This window comes from Hyperoodon ampullatus, assembly GCF_949752795.1.
Source record: "Hyperoodon ampullatus genome assembly, chromosome: 19".
NCBI lineage: Eukaryota > Metazoa > Chordata > Mammalia > Artiodactyla > Ziphiidae > Hyperoodon > Hyperoodon ampullatus.
In genome coordinates, this window is record NC_136932.1 from 28,812,383 (window position 1) to 28,831,510 (window position 19,128).

Below are 19,128 nucleotides of genomic sequence, written 5' to 3' on the forward strand. Positions count from 1 at the left end.
CCGAGACGGTCTCCCACCTCCCGCGCCGGCCTCACCGAGCTATCATAGCCTGAGAAAAGTTTCTCGCGGACTCGGCTGTCTGCCTCCGAGCCGCGGGCGCCTGGAGGAGGAGAGAACTGAGTGAAGCCCTGGTGCCCGGCCACGACCTCTGGCCCTGTCACTGTCCCTTTGAAGCCCAGACTTACCCGGGGCGAAAGGCGCCCCAACGCCCCCAGCAGCAGCACCACCTGGGGTCATAGCCCGCCGCGTCGCTCAGTGAGTCCCCATGCGTGATCCGCCAGGACAGCAGCGCAAGGGAAGTGACGAGGCGCCCAGGAATGTGCACCTGTTATTGGGGGGCAGCCGCCAGCCTACCCGCCCCGCCCCTGGGACTTCATCCCTCCCCGAGCAACTGCCAAAGTCTGCTACCCACAGATGGCAGACAACACTTCAATTGTATAAATCGTCTTTAATTGAGAAAGCATGGAGTGGAGACTGGTCCCCCGGGAGCAGAGCCTTTTTGGGTACCTAACAGCCAGCTGAGGTAAAGCAAGTTCTATTCAGTTAGAAGCTGGAGGGGTGTATGTGGTCTAGAGACAAAGAGGCCCTCACCCTCCTTGGCCTGACCTGTAGGGGAGGAGGGTGGGACTTATTGCTGAAGTGGTATCTCATTTGAGGGGGCTCAAAGCTATGTCCCATTTGTCTTTTTTATTCTAGACCCATTACCCTAAAGACCTCAGCTTTAAAGGGGACCTGGAAGGAATTCCTGCTGAGGTAGCTAGGTGTTCATGTCCCCCCCAACCCAGGCACAGGTCCAGCCATGCCATGGCTCTGGCCCCTTTCCCATCCTAGCTGCCCTTCTATGAGCCAGGGATTCCTTGCGAAACTCCTCTGCCCTTCCTCAGCCTCTGTTCCCTGGCAGGACCCCAGCTGAGTTGCAGGAGCTAGAAACTGCATGTAAAAAAATAAGGTTAGCATTCTATAGGAAGAATACGATTTTTGGAAAATTGTCTAGGGCAAACAAGAAGTGGCTCTTGATCCATCCAGAACTTAGTTCTTGTGAATCATAGCTGGCTCCTTTCCAGAGCTCCTGCTTAACAGGTATCAACAGAGAAGGTGGGAGCGTGGGTCGAGAACTCTTAATCTAGAGCAATAACATGCCTATATAGGCTCTAGTTTCATCCTAGAGGGAAGGGCTGAGAGTCGTGGTCTATGTCCTAGAGCTGAGATTCAGAAGGAAGTAATCCGCTCGACGGGAGGGGTGCCGGCCTCCAGGCCCTGTTTGACTGTCCAGGCTCAGCTTACCTGACCCTGATAACCAAGGAATGCCACCCTGGGCCCTGCTTTTCGTCCCCCTCCCTCACTGTGACCCCACCACCTGCCCCATTATGACCCAGTCTGGTTCCCAGTATACATATGGAGGCCAGGGGACCCAGGCAGTCCTGGGATATCCGGCCATGGGTAAGCAAACCCATTACTGAGCCCAGCCGTGCTCTGGCACCACCCCCAGGAAATGCCAAGACCTAGGAGACTCAATTCTTCTGATCCTGGTCAGCTTCATCTTGCTCAACGTGGGGATCAATGTGGTGACTCTGGTCAGGGCAGGATCTGGGCAGCGGGGTTGGGGGAGCCCTGGGGTCTTGAAGGGGCTGAGGTGGTAGGGCTGCTGGGGTGTGGCCGGACAAGGGTTGGATTTCAGGGCTCAACCTGATCCCGAACTCCACGCTCCCTTGCTTCCCTCAGCTCTGGATGCAACTGAAGTGATTCTTGCCGGCAGGTTTCAACCGTATTTTCCCCAAAGGTAAGTGGGCACCAGCATGTGCACAAGGGATGTAGGCCTGTCCCCTTTCTTCTATCCCTGCCTTGATTCTCAGCCCCTCAGGACCCCAGGCCCTGTCCCATCTCGCCTTTCCCCACAGACAAGCAAGACAGCTGTGTAGGCAGCCATCGTATGTGCATGCACTGCTCGGTGGAACCCAAGAACATATGCTCAAGAGTTTCTCCCCGCTTCCGCCATTGCCCAAGCTTCCTGCTCGGGCACCCAAAACACCTTGACTCCTGGATACCAGAAACAGATGATGAGACGGCTTCTAAGTGCTGCTGGATGCCGCCTCAGTGTGGACGGGCTCCGGCTTCCACGGAGGCTCCACGGGGACTGTGGAAGGAGGGGGTAGTGGGAGCTGGGGACGCCCCTCCAGTCACAGCCTTAAAGTCCCAAGCCACCTTTAACTCCAGGTAAGAGACATCTTCCAAGCTCCACAGAATGAGCAAGGTGGACGTGGTTCCACTCCGCCTGCCCCAAGAGAGCAAGACTAAGACCCCAGGCTATGACACAGTCCAGGCCCCAGCGTGGGCACAGACCTGCTCCCCAGTTCAGCTCCCTGCACATGCTCCTGCCAAGGCCCAGACCTGCTCCTCAGGTCATCCCACTGAGCACACACCACCCCCAGGCCGAGACCTGCTCCCAAGGCCACGCACATGAGCACACTTCCGCCAAGGCCCAGGCCTTCTCCCTAGTGCACACCACTGGGAACACTCCTGACAAAGCCCAGACCTTCTCCTCCGCCCAACCCTCCGAGCACGTGAAACCTCAGACCCAGACTTGCTCCACATTCCACCCCCCTGAGCACACCACCCCCTCGGCTCAGACACCCTACACAGCCCTCAACCCTGAGCACAGCCCTGCCCAAGTCCATGGCCCTGAGCATACCATAGCCCATACGCCAGCCAAGGCCCCCTCACATGCCTCAGCCCAATTCCTGGGCCACACTTCTCTCTGCACCCTGACCCATGCTCATCTGACCTATACCCATGCCAACACTCTGGTCCCTCTCCCAACTTCTGCCCCTGCTACTACTCCTGCCCTAGCCCCTACAACAGCCCCTGTCCCGATCTCTGCCACAACCACTGTCCCAGCACTGGTCATGGCACTGACGACCACACTAGTCCCTTCGAACACCCCTACCCCCATCCTAGATTCTACTCCCTCTACCTTGTCTGCCTTCAGCCAAGGCCTCTCCACTGGCCATGTGGTCTAAGACGCCCGCAGTGTAAAGCAGAACTTATTCCATGTGTGTCCCCCTCAGAACTCTGGGTACTCCAGAAATGACTTGGGTACCCTCTCCAGGCCCCAAGAGGGGCATGGTCTGGTGAGCTCTGGTACAGCTGAGCAAACACTGAAGCAATGTAGTGGGGACAGTGCCAAGCCCTCCACAGGACCCATATTGGGTTACATGGAGTTGGGGAATATGGAATGGAAGATCTCAAATGGTGCCAAAGACAAATTTGTACAGTCCAAGACCTTCCCTTACTGTAGCTTCCATCCTTGCAGGTCTGAGAAGAGAAACACGGACCTCCAGACTCCACTGTACCCCAAATTCCTAGTGTACTCCAAGGATGATGCACCTTCTCAACCTTGCTTCTATTCTCCGACCAGTGCCCAGAGCTCACCATGCACCATGCCTCCACCATGCACTCTTTCTCTGCCTCTTGTTTCTCCCAGATCCTTTGTCCTTCATCAACACAGCAACCACCAGAAGCCCTAGACCTTAATATGAACCCCCCACCTATCCCCCACCCTCCAAGTCTCCTCAGTCTGTCCTCTCTCCCCAGGTTGCCATCCCTCCCCAGTTATTCACTACTTCCCAAACCCCAAACAAGCCACAAACCGCTGAACTTCATGAGAGTCTAGGCCTCAACCAAGGCTCTGTCCTCCAAAGCGCCTCAGGCTCTTCAAAAGGCTGTAGAGTTTCTAGAAACCCAAGCCTTACCCTAAATCCAGTCCTCCACAAGAACCAAGGCCTTATCCAAGACCCAGGCTTCCACAAGAACCTAGGCCTTACTGGAGACTGAGGCAGCCCCAAGAACCCAGGCCTTGCTCAAGATCCAGGCCTACACAAGCTTCGAGGCCTTACCTAAGACTCTTACCTCTGCAAGAATCCAAGCCTTTCCCAAGACTCTGAACTTCAGAAGAACCCAGTCATTACCCAAGATTCTGGCTCCCAGAAGGTCTTAGGTTCTACTCTACATGGACCTTTGTTTAAAAGGCAGTATCACACCCAACCCTCTGGTCTCCACAAGAACACATCATTTCTCCAAATTCCTTACATTCACAGGAGCTCAGGCTATATGCAGGATTCTGGAGTCTATAGGAATCTAGAGCGAAACCAAGAGACTGTACCCTATAAAAGTCATGGCCTTTCCCAAAATAGCCCACACCCTTCTCAAAACTCTGGATGTGGCAAGACTGTAGAGTTTCCAGAAACCCAGGACTTACCACAAATCCAGGCCTCCACAAGAACCCAGGCCTTACCCGAGACGCAGGCCTCCCCAAGAACCAAGGCCTTGCTCAAGATCCAGGCCTCCACAAGCTTCCAGCCCTTACCCAAGACCCTTACCTCTGAAAGAATCGAAGCCTTTCCCAAGACTCTGAACTTCAGAAGAATCGAGTCATTACCCAAGATTCTGGCTCCCAGAAGATGTTAGGTTCTACTCTACATGGACGTTTCTTTAAAAGCCCATATCTCACGCAACTCTCTAGTCTCTGCAAGAACACATCATTTCTCCTAAACTGCTCACATTAATAGGAGCTCAGGCTTCATGCACGATTCTGGAGTCTATAGGAATCTAGAGCGAAACCAAGAGACTGTACTCTATAAAAGTCAAGCGCTCTCCCAAAAAACAGGCTTCCATAATAGCCCACACCCTTCTCAAGATTCTGGATGTGACAAGAGTACAGGTAATGCCCAAGATTCAGGAGTCTCTGGGAGTCCAGACTTTACCCAAGACTCTGGGCCACAGAAGAGTCCATACATTGCCCAAGACTCTGCAATCAACAAGAGCTCAGTCCTTTGCCAGGAATCTGGTCTCCATAAGAACCCAGGCCTTGTGCAAACCCCTCGCATCTATAAGGGCTCAAGACTTACCCAAGACTCAGGAGACTACAAGAATCCAGGTCTGACCCAAGATTCTGGCATCTGCAGAAGCCAAGGCCTTACTCAAGATTCTGACCTCCATAAGGATCCAGGCCTTACCCAAGCCACTGAAGTCAAAAGGAGATGTGGCCTTACCCAAGATGCTGGAATTTACAGAAGCTCAGAACATACCCATGACCCTAACTTCCACAAGGACACAGGAATTAATCGAGATCCTGGCCCCCATAAGGGTCCAGCCCTTACTCAAGACTCTGGCTTACCCAAGAGACCAGGCCTCCATAACAACTCAGGCCTTATCCCAAACCCTGGCCTCCACAAGAACCCTCTGGGAACTGACTCTGTCCAAGTTTTGGGCCCACATCAGACCCAAAAGTCATTTATATCTGAGGCAGTTCCTCGAAAGGAGGATGCAAGGCAGCACATACAATGGATTTCTCTCCCACGCAGGCAGAACTCCTGCTCTCCCAAGGCTCAAGTGGCTTACAATGCCCTGCTAACCTCCTCGCAGCGCACAGGCAGCCAAGACTGGGTGTACAACCGCATGGATACAGTTCCTCCAGCCTGACAGAACTATCGCCAGATGTCTACGCCTCCCAAAACCAGCTGGAAGCCCTACTGTCCTGGGTCAGGCAACCGGCCTGGGCGTGTGGTCTTTGACGCCTGCCAGAGACAGTTCAGAGCAGGTAGGGACAAGTGCGAAGCTGTCTCCCAGGTGCCTTCACCGAGAGACATCCAACAACTCACCGGAGATGGTCAAGTAGTGGGGATATCATTGTGTGATGAGAAACTTAGAGAGGGGACAGATAAGCATGAGGAATAAAGAGACAAGAGAAGTGTTCTGTGGGTCTTTGAAGACATCCACCCCAGCCCCATCCCACAGGGCCTGATGAGGACCTAAACTATCCCGGCTTTCACTCCATCACTGTCTAGCTAAATCTGTTATCCCCAAGGCCCTATAGCTGCTACTGTCAATTACAGTAGCCACTAGCCAAATGCCTATTAGAATGTAAATTAGTTAAAATTAAGGAAAATTAGTTGTTAAAAATTAAGTTAAAAATTCTTTCTCAGGGAACAGAATTTCCCTGGCATCCAATTCTGTTCCCTGGTAGCCCAGTTGTTGGGACTTGGCGCTTTAACTGCTGTGCCTGGGGTTCAATCACTGGTCGGGGAACTCAGACCCCGCAAGCTCCATGGCTTGGCTAAAAAAAAAAATTCTGTTCCTCTTGTAACTGACTTTGTCCAAGTTTTGGACCCACATCAGACCCAAAAATCATTTATATCTGAGACAGTTCCTTGAAAGGAAGATGCAGGGCAGCACATACCATGGACTTCTGTCCCACCCAGTCACAACTCCTGCTCTGCCAAGGCTCAGGGGGCCTACAGTGACCTGCTAACCTCCTCGTAGTGAACAGGCAGCCAAGACTGGATGTACCACCCCACTGATACAGTTCCTCCAGCCTGCCAGAACTATCGCCAGATGTCTACGCCTCCCAAAACCAGCTGGAAGCCCTACTGTCCTGGGTCAGGCACCCGGCTAGGGCGTGTGGTCTTTGACGCCCGGCAGAGACAGCAGGCAGGGACAAGTGCGAAGCTCTGTCTCCCAGGCGCCTTCACTGAGAGACATCCAACAACTCACCGGAGACCATCAAGTAGTGGGGATATCAGTGTGTGATGAGAAACCTAGAAAAAGAGGGGACAGATATGCATGAGGAATAAAGAGACAAGAGAAGTGTTCTCTGGTTGTTTGAGGACATCCACCCCAGCCCCATTCCACAGGGCCTGATGAGGAACTAAACTATCCCTGCTTTCCCTCCATTGCTGTCTAGCTAAATCCATTATCCTCAAGGCCCTAGAGCTCCATTGTCAATTACAGTAGCCACTAGCCAAATGCCTATTAGAATGTAAATTATTTAAAATTAAGGAAAATTAATTCTGTTAAAAATTAAGTGAAAAAGTTAAATATTCTCTTTCTCAGGGAACAGAATTTCCCTGGCATCCAATTCTGTTGAGGAGTCATAAGCGTCATCCTATGAGATGAGATGATAACTACCATAATCCCCATTTTACAGGTAGGAAATTGTGTCCTAAAGCTAATAAATGAGTGACCTGGGTTCAAACCCGGGTAGTCTGGCTCCGGAATCTCTACTGTTAACCACTTTGTTGTATTACCACCAATGAGATGGGGAGAGGGACATGTTGCTGTAAAGAGGATGGAGTAAAGATGGGAGAAGAGTAGATGTTAGGGAATTAAATAATGGGGGAAAAATAAGGGCAATTAAAAGACTGGAGGAGAGGGAAAAATAGTAAGAAGGAGAATGAAGATAAGGAATCATAGACAAACAAAAGATGGAAACAGAAAGTCAGTCAATGTGGATTGGGGACATAAGGAGGACCCAGGAAGACCTGAAGAAAGGCTGCCATGTCAGGTAGGATGCAGAGAACAGATGAGGAATGGCGATTCTTACATGATGGTGAAGGTGCCGTTGTAGGCGTTAGGCTCTGGCTCAGGCACTCTGTGGAGCTTCTGCTTTGGGCTGAGACCAACACACGACAGCGTCTCATTTTTGCAGGTACAGAGCTCACATATGCTGATGTTTGTGGTGGCATTCTGTTCTGGCTGTTTCTTTTCTGGGGTATATTTTACACCAGGAAGACCTGTGGATACTGAATACTGAGTCAAAGGAAAAAGAACTGCCTCAGATGGCTTTGGTTGCTGAGATATGTTAACTCCCAGGTCCACAGGTGGAACTGTGACTTGAGTCAGGTTTGGTTGTGCAAGTTTCACCTCAGGGTGTTTTGGAGGGGGACCTGTAGTCTTCTGCCAGGCTGTAGAATGTTCAGACTCTTTAGTAGGTTCTGGAGTTGTGGTAAGCTCCAGGTCCAAAGGTTTAACTGTGATACTTGGTGACATTGGATGCTCAGTATGATCCTGATCTGGTGCTGGAACTGTCACCTCGGGATACAATGGAGATTGAGTTACAACTTCCTTAATGAGCTCTGGAGGCTGAGCTTGGGTCTGCTGCATGGTTGGAGAAGGTTCAACCTCCATACTGGATTCCAGAGTTCACGTAAGTTCCAGGTCCAAAGGTTGAACTGTGGTCTCACTCCAGGTTGGATGCTGAGCCTGAACTTACTCTGGATTTGGAAATGCCACCTCAGGGTAAGTTGGAGGAACTGCAGTCTGCTGCAGGGTTGCGGAATGTTCAGCCTACGTTGTAGGTTCTGGAGCTGTGGGAAGCCCCTGGTCCAAAGGTTTAACTGTGACACTGGGCAAGTTTGAATGCTGAGCTTGATCCTGTCCTAGTGTTGGAACTGTCATCCCATAATGCACTGGAGTTTATGCTACAACCTCCTTAGGTGGCTCTGTAGACTGAGATGGGGCCTCCTGCTGGGCTGGAGAAGGTTCTGTCTCTTTAAGGGGTTCCAGAGGTAGGTCTGGGAACTCCTGTTGGACTGGAGAAGATTTCATATTCTCAGGGGGCTGCACAAGCTGAGGAAAGGTCCCTTGAGGGACTGGAAATGGTTCCACCTTTGCAAGGAGCTCTGATGACTGAGCATGAAACTCCTGCTGTGTGGGAGAAGGTATCACTTCCTTAGGGGGCTAAGGAGATGTAGCTGAGCCCCGCTGGGGAACTGGAGACTGAGCTGGTGCCTCCTCCTGGACTAAAGAAAGCTCTACCCCTCCAGGGGGATCTGGAGTGTGCGTAGGGTCCTCCTGCTGCACTGGAGGATGTTCAACCTCTTTAGTGGGCTCTAGAGTTAAGAGAACCGCCAGATCCACGGGTTGAACTGGGATGTTAGGCAACACTGGATGTTCAACTCCACCTGGACCTAGAGGTGAGAATGTCACTTCATTATGCGCTGAAGATTCAGCTGCACCATCCGTAGAGGCCCCTGGAGGCTGACTTGGGTGCTGATGCTGGACTGGAGAAGGTGCAACCCACTCAGTGGGCTTTGGATGCTGAGCTGAGCTCTCCTGCTGGCTTGGAGAAGGTTCAGTTTCCTCAGGAAGCCCTTGAGGTTGAGTTGGGGCTCCCTGCTGGACCGGAGAAGGTTCAACATTTTCACAGGGGGTTGCATGCTGATCTGAAAACTCTTGCTGAACTGACAAAGGTACCAATTGCTCAGGGGACACTGTAGACTGAGCCGAGGTTTCTTGTTGGGGTGGAGAAGTTTCAACCCCATTGGTGAACGCTGGAGTTACGATAAGTGCAAGATCCACAGGTTTAACAGTGACATTGGGCCGCTGCAGAAGCTGAGCTCGATCCTGACCTAGAGGAGAAACTGTTGTCACATGACGCTCTGGAGAGAAAACTACAGTCATATTAGAGAGCTCTGGAGACTGAGTTGGAGCAGATTCAACCTCACCAGGACACTCTGGATGCTGAGCTGTGTCTTCCTGCTGAGGTGGAGAAGGTACAACCTCAGGAGCCTGTGGATGCTGATCTGGAGCCTCCTGCTGGCTTGTGGCAGGAATAACTTCTTCTCCAGGATGCTCTGGATACTGAGCTGGGGTCTCCTCTTGTACTGAAGGTTTATTATGTATACCGGCTTCTGGAGATTGGGCTGGAGCCTCCTGTTGAACTGGCAAAAGTTCAAACTCCTCAGGTGGCTGTGAAGGCAGCGTGGGGGCCTCATGCTAGGTTGTAGAAAATTCTGCATTAGTAAGGGGCACTGAGGGCTGAGCTGAAGGCTTGTGCTGATTTGGAGAAGGTCCCACCTCTGGAGTGGGTTCTTTTGTGATGGTAAGCTCCACATCTGCAGGTTTGACAGCGACACTGGATAACTTTGAATGCTGAGCATGAGGGTGACTTGGAGGTGAAACTGTCATTTCATGATGCTCTGGAGGTTGAGCTGGCTGTTCCTGTTGAGTTGGAGAAGGTTCCACCTCCCCTGAAGAAGGCTCTGGAGGCTGAGCTGGTTGCTCCTGCAGGGTTGCAGAAGGTCCTATCTCCGGAGGAGACAGAGCTGGGATCTCCTGCTGGGTTGGAGAAGATTCTGCCTCATTAGGAGGCTCTAGAGACTGAGCTGAGGCTTCCTCGTGGGTTGCAGAAGTTTCAGCTTCTCCAAAAGACTCTGAAAGCTGAGCTGGGGTCTCCTGCTGGGTTGCTGCTTTCACCTCCTCAGGAGGCTCTGTAGGCTCAGAAGGCTGAGTCGGTTGTTCCTGTTCACTTGGAGAAGGCCCAGCTTCCACAAGAGGCTCTGGAGGCTGACCTGTGGGCTCCTGCTGGGTTGGAGAAGGTTCAACTTCCCCAGGAGGCTCAGAAGGCTGAGCTGGCTGCTACTGCTCCCTTGAAGGCTCATCCTCTCTAGGAGGCTCTGGAGGCCTAGCTGTGGTCTCTTGTTGGGTTGGAGAAGATCCTGTCTCCTCAGGATGCTCAAGAGGTGGAGCCAGGGCCTCCTGCTGAGCTGTAGGAAACTCAGCTTCCGTAGTGGCCTCTGGATTGATGGTAAATTCCAAATCCAGAGGTTGAAGTGGAACACTGGGCAAGTTTGAATGAGCGTGATGCTGAACGCCAGGTAGAGATGCTACCTCATCAGTCACTGGAATTTGAAGTACATATTCAGTAGGGAAAGCTGGAGCCTCAGTTGGGGCCTCTTGATGGAGTAGAGAAGGATCAATCTCCTCAGGGTGCTCTGGAGGCTGAGATGGGGCCTCCTACTGGACGGGAGAAGGTTCAACCTTCTCGGGGCTCTCAGGAGCCTGAGTTGGGCCTCTTGATGGAGTAGAGAAGGTTCAATCTCCTCAGGGCGCTCTGGAGGCTGAGATGGGGTCTCCTCCTGGACTGGAGAAGGTTCAACCTCTTTAGTGACCTGTGGACTTATGGGAAGTGCCAGAGCCAGAGATTTAACAGTGACATTGTACAAGTGTGACTCCTGAGTATCATTTACCACTTGATGTGCTTCTAGTCGAACTACAACCTCCTTAAGTGTCTCCAAAGGCTGGGTGAGGGCCTCCTGAGGACTTGTAGTTTCTACTTCCTCAGGGGCCTCTGAAGGCTGAGATGGAGCCTCCTGCGGAAGTGGAGGTTGTTCTACCACTTCAGTGGGCTCTGGATGCTGAGCCTGGGCCTCTGCCTGGGGTGAAAAAGATTCAACGTCCTCAGGGGTCTGTGGATGCTGAGCAGGGCCTTCCTGCTGGGTAAAGATTCAGCCTCCTCAGTGAGCTCTGGATGACGAGTTTGGGCCTCCTGCTGGGATGCAGAAATATCGCATCCTCATCAGAAGACTCCCTGTCGTGTAGCTTTTGTGCCATGTTTTCCTTGCGTGTGGCGCTGAGAGGCCTATACATATCCCTAAGCCAAAGTGGCCGCCTTCTCCCAAAAAAGCCCTCCTAGAACACAGAAAGGGAAATATTAATTCTGCATCTCCCCTGCTTTCTCTGGCCACAGTACTTTATCCTCCTCACATCTACCTGACTCTCACTTTCCCCTGAGCCTCTCTTACGCAGCAGAAATCAAAAAAGCCCCTTGGAGGAAAACACACACAGTTAGTATTACACGTCACTTTTCATCTCTCTCACAATGTGTTATCTCTGCTTTCATTAGGACTAAATGGGTACCTCAGTCCATAATCACAATGAGCAAAATCACCACAGACCCGGGATCATGAAAATCATTGCATGCATGCAGGCCTTCCAGAAGTTCTCTGTGTCTGTCCAAAATGGACCCCAAGTGTCTCTGGAGAGACATTTGTATGTGGCTTAGCATGGAGCATAGGCAGGATTTTCAGCCCCGTTCACCTTTCTTTGCCCTTGGCCAACTGCCCTCGTGCAGTGAAAACACTGCACAACGGCACTGGGCAGAAACTTGTTACTCCCTTAGACGCGCTTCACACCAGTCCGCTTCGGACTTAGTTGCACATGCAGCATTTGCTGGGGGTGTGGGTGTGGGGAGAAGGTGATTTTATTTTCCTGGCTGCTCTATCCTATAAGTTGAATCACACCAAGTAAACACCTGAACCCAACGAGCAAAGTCATCTATAGCTCTCTGACTTTCACTCTGCAGGCTGTCACTCAGGTGTCAGTGAATTGTGGAATCCGTTTAAAGGCCGTGACCAGCAGGGATGCACAAAATACTCTTTTCGAATACAAACAGAATAGAAAAAAATCACAGTGCGCAATAACTTTGTTTCAGAAACTACTTATGTCCATATAGTATGTGTCTACTCAACTGTGACATAAAACGTAGCTCACAGCCCAAGCACAGTGTGTGATCAGTAGAGAAGTCCTCAGTGGAAAGGGACCATCTTCTTCTTGGTAATCACTAGCAGTATGACCATGGGGCAAGATATTTTCCCTTTCTCTTTCTCCAGTTCCTTATTACAAAAGGAAGAGACAAACTACTGTCTAAAGTTTCTCCCGGTTAAAATTCTATGAGGTTTGGATAAAGGGAATAGAGAGTAGGGGCCTGAAAAACAGTAGGATGAGAGGGAAGTTTTCTTGCCACTTTCCAGAAGGGACTCATATGTTCTACCTTTCGTCAGCTTTGAGTGAGGCCAGCCCCTAAATCCCCAACCATGTGGCCCTCCCTACCCCAGAGCCTCCTAGAAGGCCTCTGGCCTGGCCTGATGCCTGGGAGCCAGGCATCAGCCCAGCAGGAACAGGTACAACCAAAACCTCTCCCCGTCCACCCTCTTTCCTTAAAGGACTAGTGAAAGCAGATGAATGTGTGCCAGTCCTGTTCTAACTCAGCTTCGGCTGGGGAGCTACTTCTGCTGATAAATAAACTAGGGTAAACCATTAGGGTAATTAAGCGTTCTTCCTGCCTTTGGTGAGGAAATTGAAATAGATGAGTTCTAAGTTCTCCTCTAGTTGTAAAATTCTGCTTTCAAAGACCAATATTTACCTTCGGCTTCTTTTTCTATCTTCCTCTTTTGCAATTCTATGAGAAGAAATCTGTCTTGAAAGAAAACAGGATCATGATGATCCATTACAACTATTTCCAAATCCTTATTCATTCCTTTTTACTTTAAATCTTATCTATCCAGTAAGATGATAACTCTTTCAAGGAAAGGAATTCTACCCTGTTTAATAATCCTTCGACTCTTCCACAGTACCTAACTTAGGGTCTTGCATGCAGCTGGCGATATATTTTATTGACTGTTTTAGATAACGTTCAACAGATAATTCCTAATAAAAACTCTTAGAAGTAGGAAAAGAAAATAAAAGTATCTGGCAGAAACCTAAGCATTGTTTTAAAGTCAAGAACAAGAGTAGGATGCCCAATCATTACTGCTACTATTGAGTATTATGGAGGAGGTCTTAATCAGTACGATAAGAAAAATGAAGTATTGGAAAGAAGAGACAAACATATTTGCATATGAAACAAGGGACCTAAAAAGACCAAAAGAATCAACTGAAATTTTATTGGAAGTAACATGAGTAAGATGGCTCCATACAAAATCAAGAGATCAACATATTAGCCTCAATAGCTTTCCCTTATAACACAACTAACTAACTAAAAAACAGAAGAAACACCCAATTTACTCTATCAATAAAAATGCATGACGTACCTAGGAATAAATTTAACCACAAATTTGTAAGACCTATGTGATGAAAATATTAAAACTTTTTTGAAGGACATTAAGAAGTACTTACATGGCATGAGATACCATCCTCCTAGAATGTTGTAAAGAGGTCAATTCTCTTCAAATGAAACTAAAAATTCAATGCAATCCATTTATAGCCAAAATAATTTCTAAATAAAACCTGGCCAGCTGACATTTGGTAGAGAATATATGTAAGAATAGTTATGAAATGTATGCAAAAGAAGGTCAAAGATTAGGACCTTGTCCTACCAGATATAAAATATGTTATAGAGTGACTGAATTAAGCATTGTGATATCAGTACTGGTACAGGACAAGATTACTGGATCACAGAACAGCATCCAGATGAAGATAGCATATTAGACCAGGGAAGAAAGAATAAACCATTCAGTGAAAGATTTGAAAAGAATCAGATCTTCATGTAGGGGGAAAAAGTTAGATCCCCTACCTCAACCACACAAACAAACAAATACAACAAATTCTGGACAGATTATAAAAGTACTTGAAGATAATATTAGAGATGATTTTTACGTCACGAGGTGACAAAGGCCTGGCTAACAAAACCCACCCCACATGAGCCATGAGGAGACGACACGCAGATATGGTGGCAGACTGTCAACACACCTCCTACTCTTCACAGCCCTTGCCCCCTTTTCCCCTGGACTGTTTGTCTTCTTCTTGTTGACTTATAAAACTCTTGGGAGTTCCCTGGTGGTCCAGTGGTTAGGGCTTGGCTCTTTCACTGCTGTGGCCCGAGGTTCAATCCCTTGTCAAGGAACTAAGATCCTGCAAGCTGCACAGCATGGCCAAACCCCACCACTTCGAAACAAACAAACAAAAACTCTTTATGGTAAAGAAATACTGGCTTTCACTGAATTTCAGTGTTTCGAATATTTCCAGTGTTTTTGTCTCTAAGGAGACAAGACAAAAGAGTGGAGTAGGGAGCACCAGCTTTGCAGTCGGGTGAAACTGCCTTCTGCTTTTGGTTTGGCCGCTGGGGCCTTACACTGATCTCCTTCATCTATGAAGGAGGGATAGTAATATCATCCTCACAGGACTGTGGGCTTTAAATCAGACAATATATGGAAAACTCTTCGTCTTACGCTTGGCATGAATCAGTGCTAAGCTGGTGTCACAGACAAGATGGTGGAATATATCAAAGACTCTGCTTGTGGCATCAGGCTCTGAAGGCTCTTTCCCACCAGAAGATGATAGAAATATTGCTTTTATTTTCTTCTAATACCTTTATGTGGTCTTTTTTCACACTTATGGATATATGCTTATTTAAGATGAAACATGGGGATCTGCTATTTACCCCCCAAGTAGTTAGGCAGCTATTCTATCACCATTTATTCATTTTCTTCTGCTGATTGCAATATTAAAACATGGCATTTCAAAAGTCTTAAGAACACAGGGGTCTATTGCTGGACTCTATCCTACTTCAAATAAATATTCGGTTGAATTATTCCTCACTGTGGAATTGACATAACGCCTCATCTCTCTTCCGTTGAACACCATTATTGTCTACCATAGGAAGAACACTGCATGGACCCTGTCCTCAAAAAGCTTATCATATATGTGGGGAGAGGAAATAACGGTTAGGACTCCTCCCTTTCACTGCCGAGGGCACAGGTCCAATCCCTACTTGGGGAACTAAGATCACAGAGGCCCAAACAAAACAAAAGAAAACAAATGCAAGAAGTTAAAAACAATAAAAAGGGGACTTTACAGAAATTCTAAAAATGCCAAAGGCCATATGCCACCTGAGATGTAGAGGGTACAGTCTGGGCAATGGCCAATGACTAGCAAGCTAGTCCCCAGCCTCCTAGGCTCAGAAATCATACTCTTCCTCACCAAGAGAGAACTCACGTCTTCCTGTTGTGGCAGTCTCACTTTAGCAATATCACAGGATTGATCAAACATCAGAATGCCAAATTACTTGACAATGAGAAATACATCTGTTCTACACACAGGGCATCTGTGTCTACACAATCAGAGAATTACCTTCTGTGGGGACAGGCCTCCGTGGCACACTAAAGCACAATCACAGAATCGAAGGCTACTTGGTGAGAACAGAATTAGAAAAGGAATCAGCTGAATCCAGACTTTAATGGGAAGGCCTGAGGTAACTGGATCCATCCATCTCCTCAACAGACAGCCTGGCTAGTGGGCCTGACTCTTCAGTTATGCTGCCTAAGGTGCCATCTCTACTCTTGGGCAATGTGAGGATGGGCACTGCCCATGTTGGTCTCTCCTCACCTTTTCTATGCTTTCACGAGTGACCAACCCTCCTGCAGATAGACACATTTCTCTTTAGAAGTTAGTACATCATGTCAGGTTTTATTCAAGTGTGATAGGCCAGGTAGCCATTGGTCCTTACACATCTCTCCTCAGCTCCATGATGTGCTAACTTTGGTGGTTCTCTCCTGGGGGGCTGCCTTTCAAAAAACTGCTTACCACTTTGGTGAGTTCTGAGGGGAGGGGACTGCTTTGTTATGGCCCCTAAGAAATGGTGACAAACCTCACAGGACTAGGATCAGGAGGGCTGGAGTATTCAGGGAAGGCTTTACAGAGAAAGATATCTGAACTTGAGTTGGCTTTTCAGAGATTCATAGGAGTTCCACAGGCAAAGCAAAATAAAGGAATTTTAGAAGGACAAAGGCACAGACAAAAGTAGGAATGGGTATGGTGTAACTAGCGTATAGTGAGGAGCTGCTTTGGCTGGAATGGAGGGCTGCCATTACAGGAGAAAAGATAACTAAAGTAATGTGGAGTGGTAGGGTAGAATCAAGACTGTCAGCCTATTAAAATCACTCTTTTCATGTTAGCAACTGCCTGCTGGGAAAAGGAATAAACCACTATGTAACTGAACAAAAGGTAAACAGGCTAGCTCCAGGAATAGGCTACTATAAATATTTTAGGGTAGCCTGCTGCAAGATTTTACTTGCAGTGTTTTAATGGAAACTATCTATACAATTCCTAATACACCGGAGAAGAAAGCTGCTAAGTAAACCTGAGGAATTGACGAGATCACACTTTTGTCTTTTAGGCATGTCCTTTTAGCCCTCCCAGGGTGACTGAGAGCTCCTTGAGTATGGAGATCCTATATCTCTCATCACTTCAGCCAAGAAGGAAAGAAATCAACAGTAGAATGAGAGTGACTGGTGAGTACATCAAATCAGCATACTTTTTTGAGTTAGAAGAAAATTTACTATCATGTCAACTCTAGCCTTCTTATAAACTTCACGTGTCAAAATAGTCCAATAGCTTGTTATCATGGATCCAATTCCATAGGGATCTCCTGGGAGTGAAGTTCCTTTTAAAAATCCTGTGGGGACTTCCCTGGTGGTGCAATGGTTAAGGATCCGCCTGCCAGCACAGGGCACACAGGTTCGATCCCTGGCCTGGGGAGGTCCCACATGCTGCGGAGCAACTAAGTCAGTGTGCCACAACTCCTGAGCCCGTGCAGCTACAGCCCGTACTCCACAACAAGAGACGCCACCTCAGTAAGAAGCCCATGCACCGCAATGAAGACCCAACGTAGCCAAAAAAAAAAAAAAAAAAAAAAAAAAAACCACACAAAAAAAACATCCTGGGAATATACTTTTCATTAAAAGAACAAAGTGTATGTCAGTCCTCATGGCTAAAGGGAAGAATCAAGTAGTAGCAGGTGGAAAGGTGAATTTGATTCTCAGTTTCTGGGTTCTGAATCTGAATTAATTATTGTCCTTACCTCAATGAGACAGAGAATTGTAACACAAATCGTCACTACTACAGGTACAGATACTTCCAAGGTGAGTTTGTTGTTATAGTCATAACCTGGAACTTCTTTTGGGAGCTAAAAAAATATATAACAATTTTTAAAAACAAGGAGATAGAAGGGATGAAAACTTACGATTCTTAATCCTATTCTAAACGATAGCTAACTATTCTTAAACTACTATGAAACCCAATCCTTTCAGGCGAGTAGCTTCTATAAGAACAAGCCAAATTTAATGTTATTAGTCTTATCATTAGCATTTTCTTCTACAATCTATCTACAATTTATTTATCTTGTGTTATGTCCTTTTCGCATCTACCCTAGGAATAGTGACACACTCTCTCAATGAGCAAAGTTGGTGATCACTGTCTTAGCCCGTTTCATGGCTGAAGATAAGATACTGACTAGGAGCCCGTGGTATTCCCACCTGGGCACGTTAATGGCATGTCCTAAACTGAGTAAAAGTCCAAGTCCCATGTGTCAGGGGTTATCCTCACCTCACTTGACTCCTGCTCTTTCTGCTCACTCTGGGCTTCTGTGCTCTCACTGATATAGTTGTCAGCTTTCCACTGGTCCATATCCCATTCCGCTTTGGACACATTTACTTCTTGCTGCTTGCTGAGAAGCTTCATCAGGAGGCCTGTTCTAGAGATGAGGTTGGCACAGGCCAGCTGCACGTGGGTGTCCGAGCAGTCTATTTTCAAAGTCTGGATAACATGAGAAATGAGCCTTTGCACGTCATTGTTGGGGATGAGGGACCAGAGCTGCTGGTTTAGCTGAGTTTCAACTTGATCACCCGGGGATGCGAGCCCTGGGAAAGTGAAGCCTGTGGGCTTAGAGGATAATTCAGTGACCATGTTGTGGTGTTCCTATTGTGTTTTGTTGGTGTGTTGAACAGCTGGCATACTGTTGTCTGCAGCAACAGTAGAATGTGCAGCAGAGACGGTCCTATGGGTAGTGTTTCCAGGGCCGGTTCCTCCTGGCAGAGTAGCATTTCCTGTAGAAATAATTGCTTCAGAAACATTTTGTGCAGTATTGTTTTCTGAAGTAGTGTTTTCTGCAGAAGGGTCTGAAAGAGAAAATAATTCTGGAAAAGGATTTTCCTGAGAAGTCACTTCTCCTGAAGATGAAACAGCCTCTCATGGAGGGGAATTTATGAGACTCCTCACGACAGAGAACGGAGGGCTTGCAAGCATCATTCTATCAAGTGAGCTTTTCTTTCTGAACTTTCGACTCCCTTTTTTTTTTTTTCTGCGGTACACAGTCCTCTCACCGTTGTGGCTTCTCCCATTGCGGAGCACAGGCTCCGGACGCGCAGGCTCAGCGGCCATGGCTCACGGGCCCAGCCGCTCCACGGCATGTGGGATCTTCCCGGACTAGGACACGAACCCGTGTCTCCTGCATCGGCAGGCGGACTCCCAACCACTGTGCCACCAGGGAAGCCCCTCGACTCCTTTTAACTTTGGGTTTTCTGTGGACCCGATGAGACCTAATTTTATGGAAGATGTATTTTTTTTCCAGAATGTGAGATTAATTCAAAGTCCTTAATATTTCTAAGTCTTGCCTTTGCATCTTCAAAAACATGAATAGTGTTGGATTAATCTTTTGATTTGCTTTTAACCTCAGATGGGGATTTTGGCGGGATGGAGGCACAAGGCCTGCCCTTGAAGTACGGTTTGAGGGAAGAGGCGCCTGCGGCCTTGTGTTCCTTTATGAATGAAGACTCTGCATTGGAGGACTTTCCCACCAGCTTCCTGGGCCTCTGCACCACGAGAAGCTGTTTCAGCTTTCTTGGGGATGGCCTCCTGAGCTTTCATTCTTTGGCAGTGTTCGCCACAGATGGCTGGGCATTCTGTTTCCTCCTGACGCTCTCATCTCCCACTGCTTTGAGGTGCATTTTCTGTATG

The 19,128-nt window shown here is 48.4% G+C and overlaps 2 protein-coding genes across 2 annotated transcripts; both read left to right on the forward strand.

Moving 5' to 3' along the window:
• Positions 1–1,436: 1,436 nt before the first annotated feature.
• LOC307067911 (uncharacterized protein SPEM3-like) lies at positions 1,437–3,524 on the forward strand (the record flags this gene model as incomplete). Its single annotated transcript, XM_079725536.1, is given in 4 exon segments — positions 1,437–1,440; positions 1,899–2,214; positions 2,381–3,014; positions 3,018–3,524. Coding segments are annotated over 4 exon segments (1,461 nt in total).
• Positions 3,525–4,214: 690 nt separating this feature from the next.
• On the forward strand, positions 4,215–5,478 carry LOC307067912 (uncharacterized protein; the record flags this gene model as incomplete). The annotated part of the gene is made up of 2 exons (XM_079725537.1): positions 4,215–4,219; positions 4,566–5,478. The coding sequence occupies 2 exons, from the start codon at positions 4,215–4,217 to the stop codon at positions 5,476–5,478; spliced, it is 918 nt and encodes a 305-aa protein (XP_079581663.1).
• Positions 5,479–19,128: the final 13,650 nt, after the last annotated feature.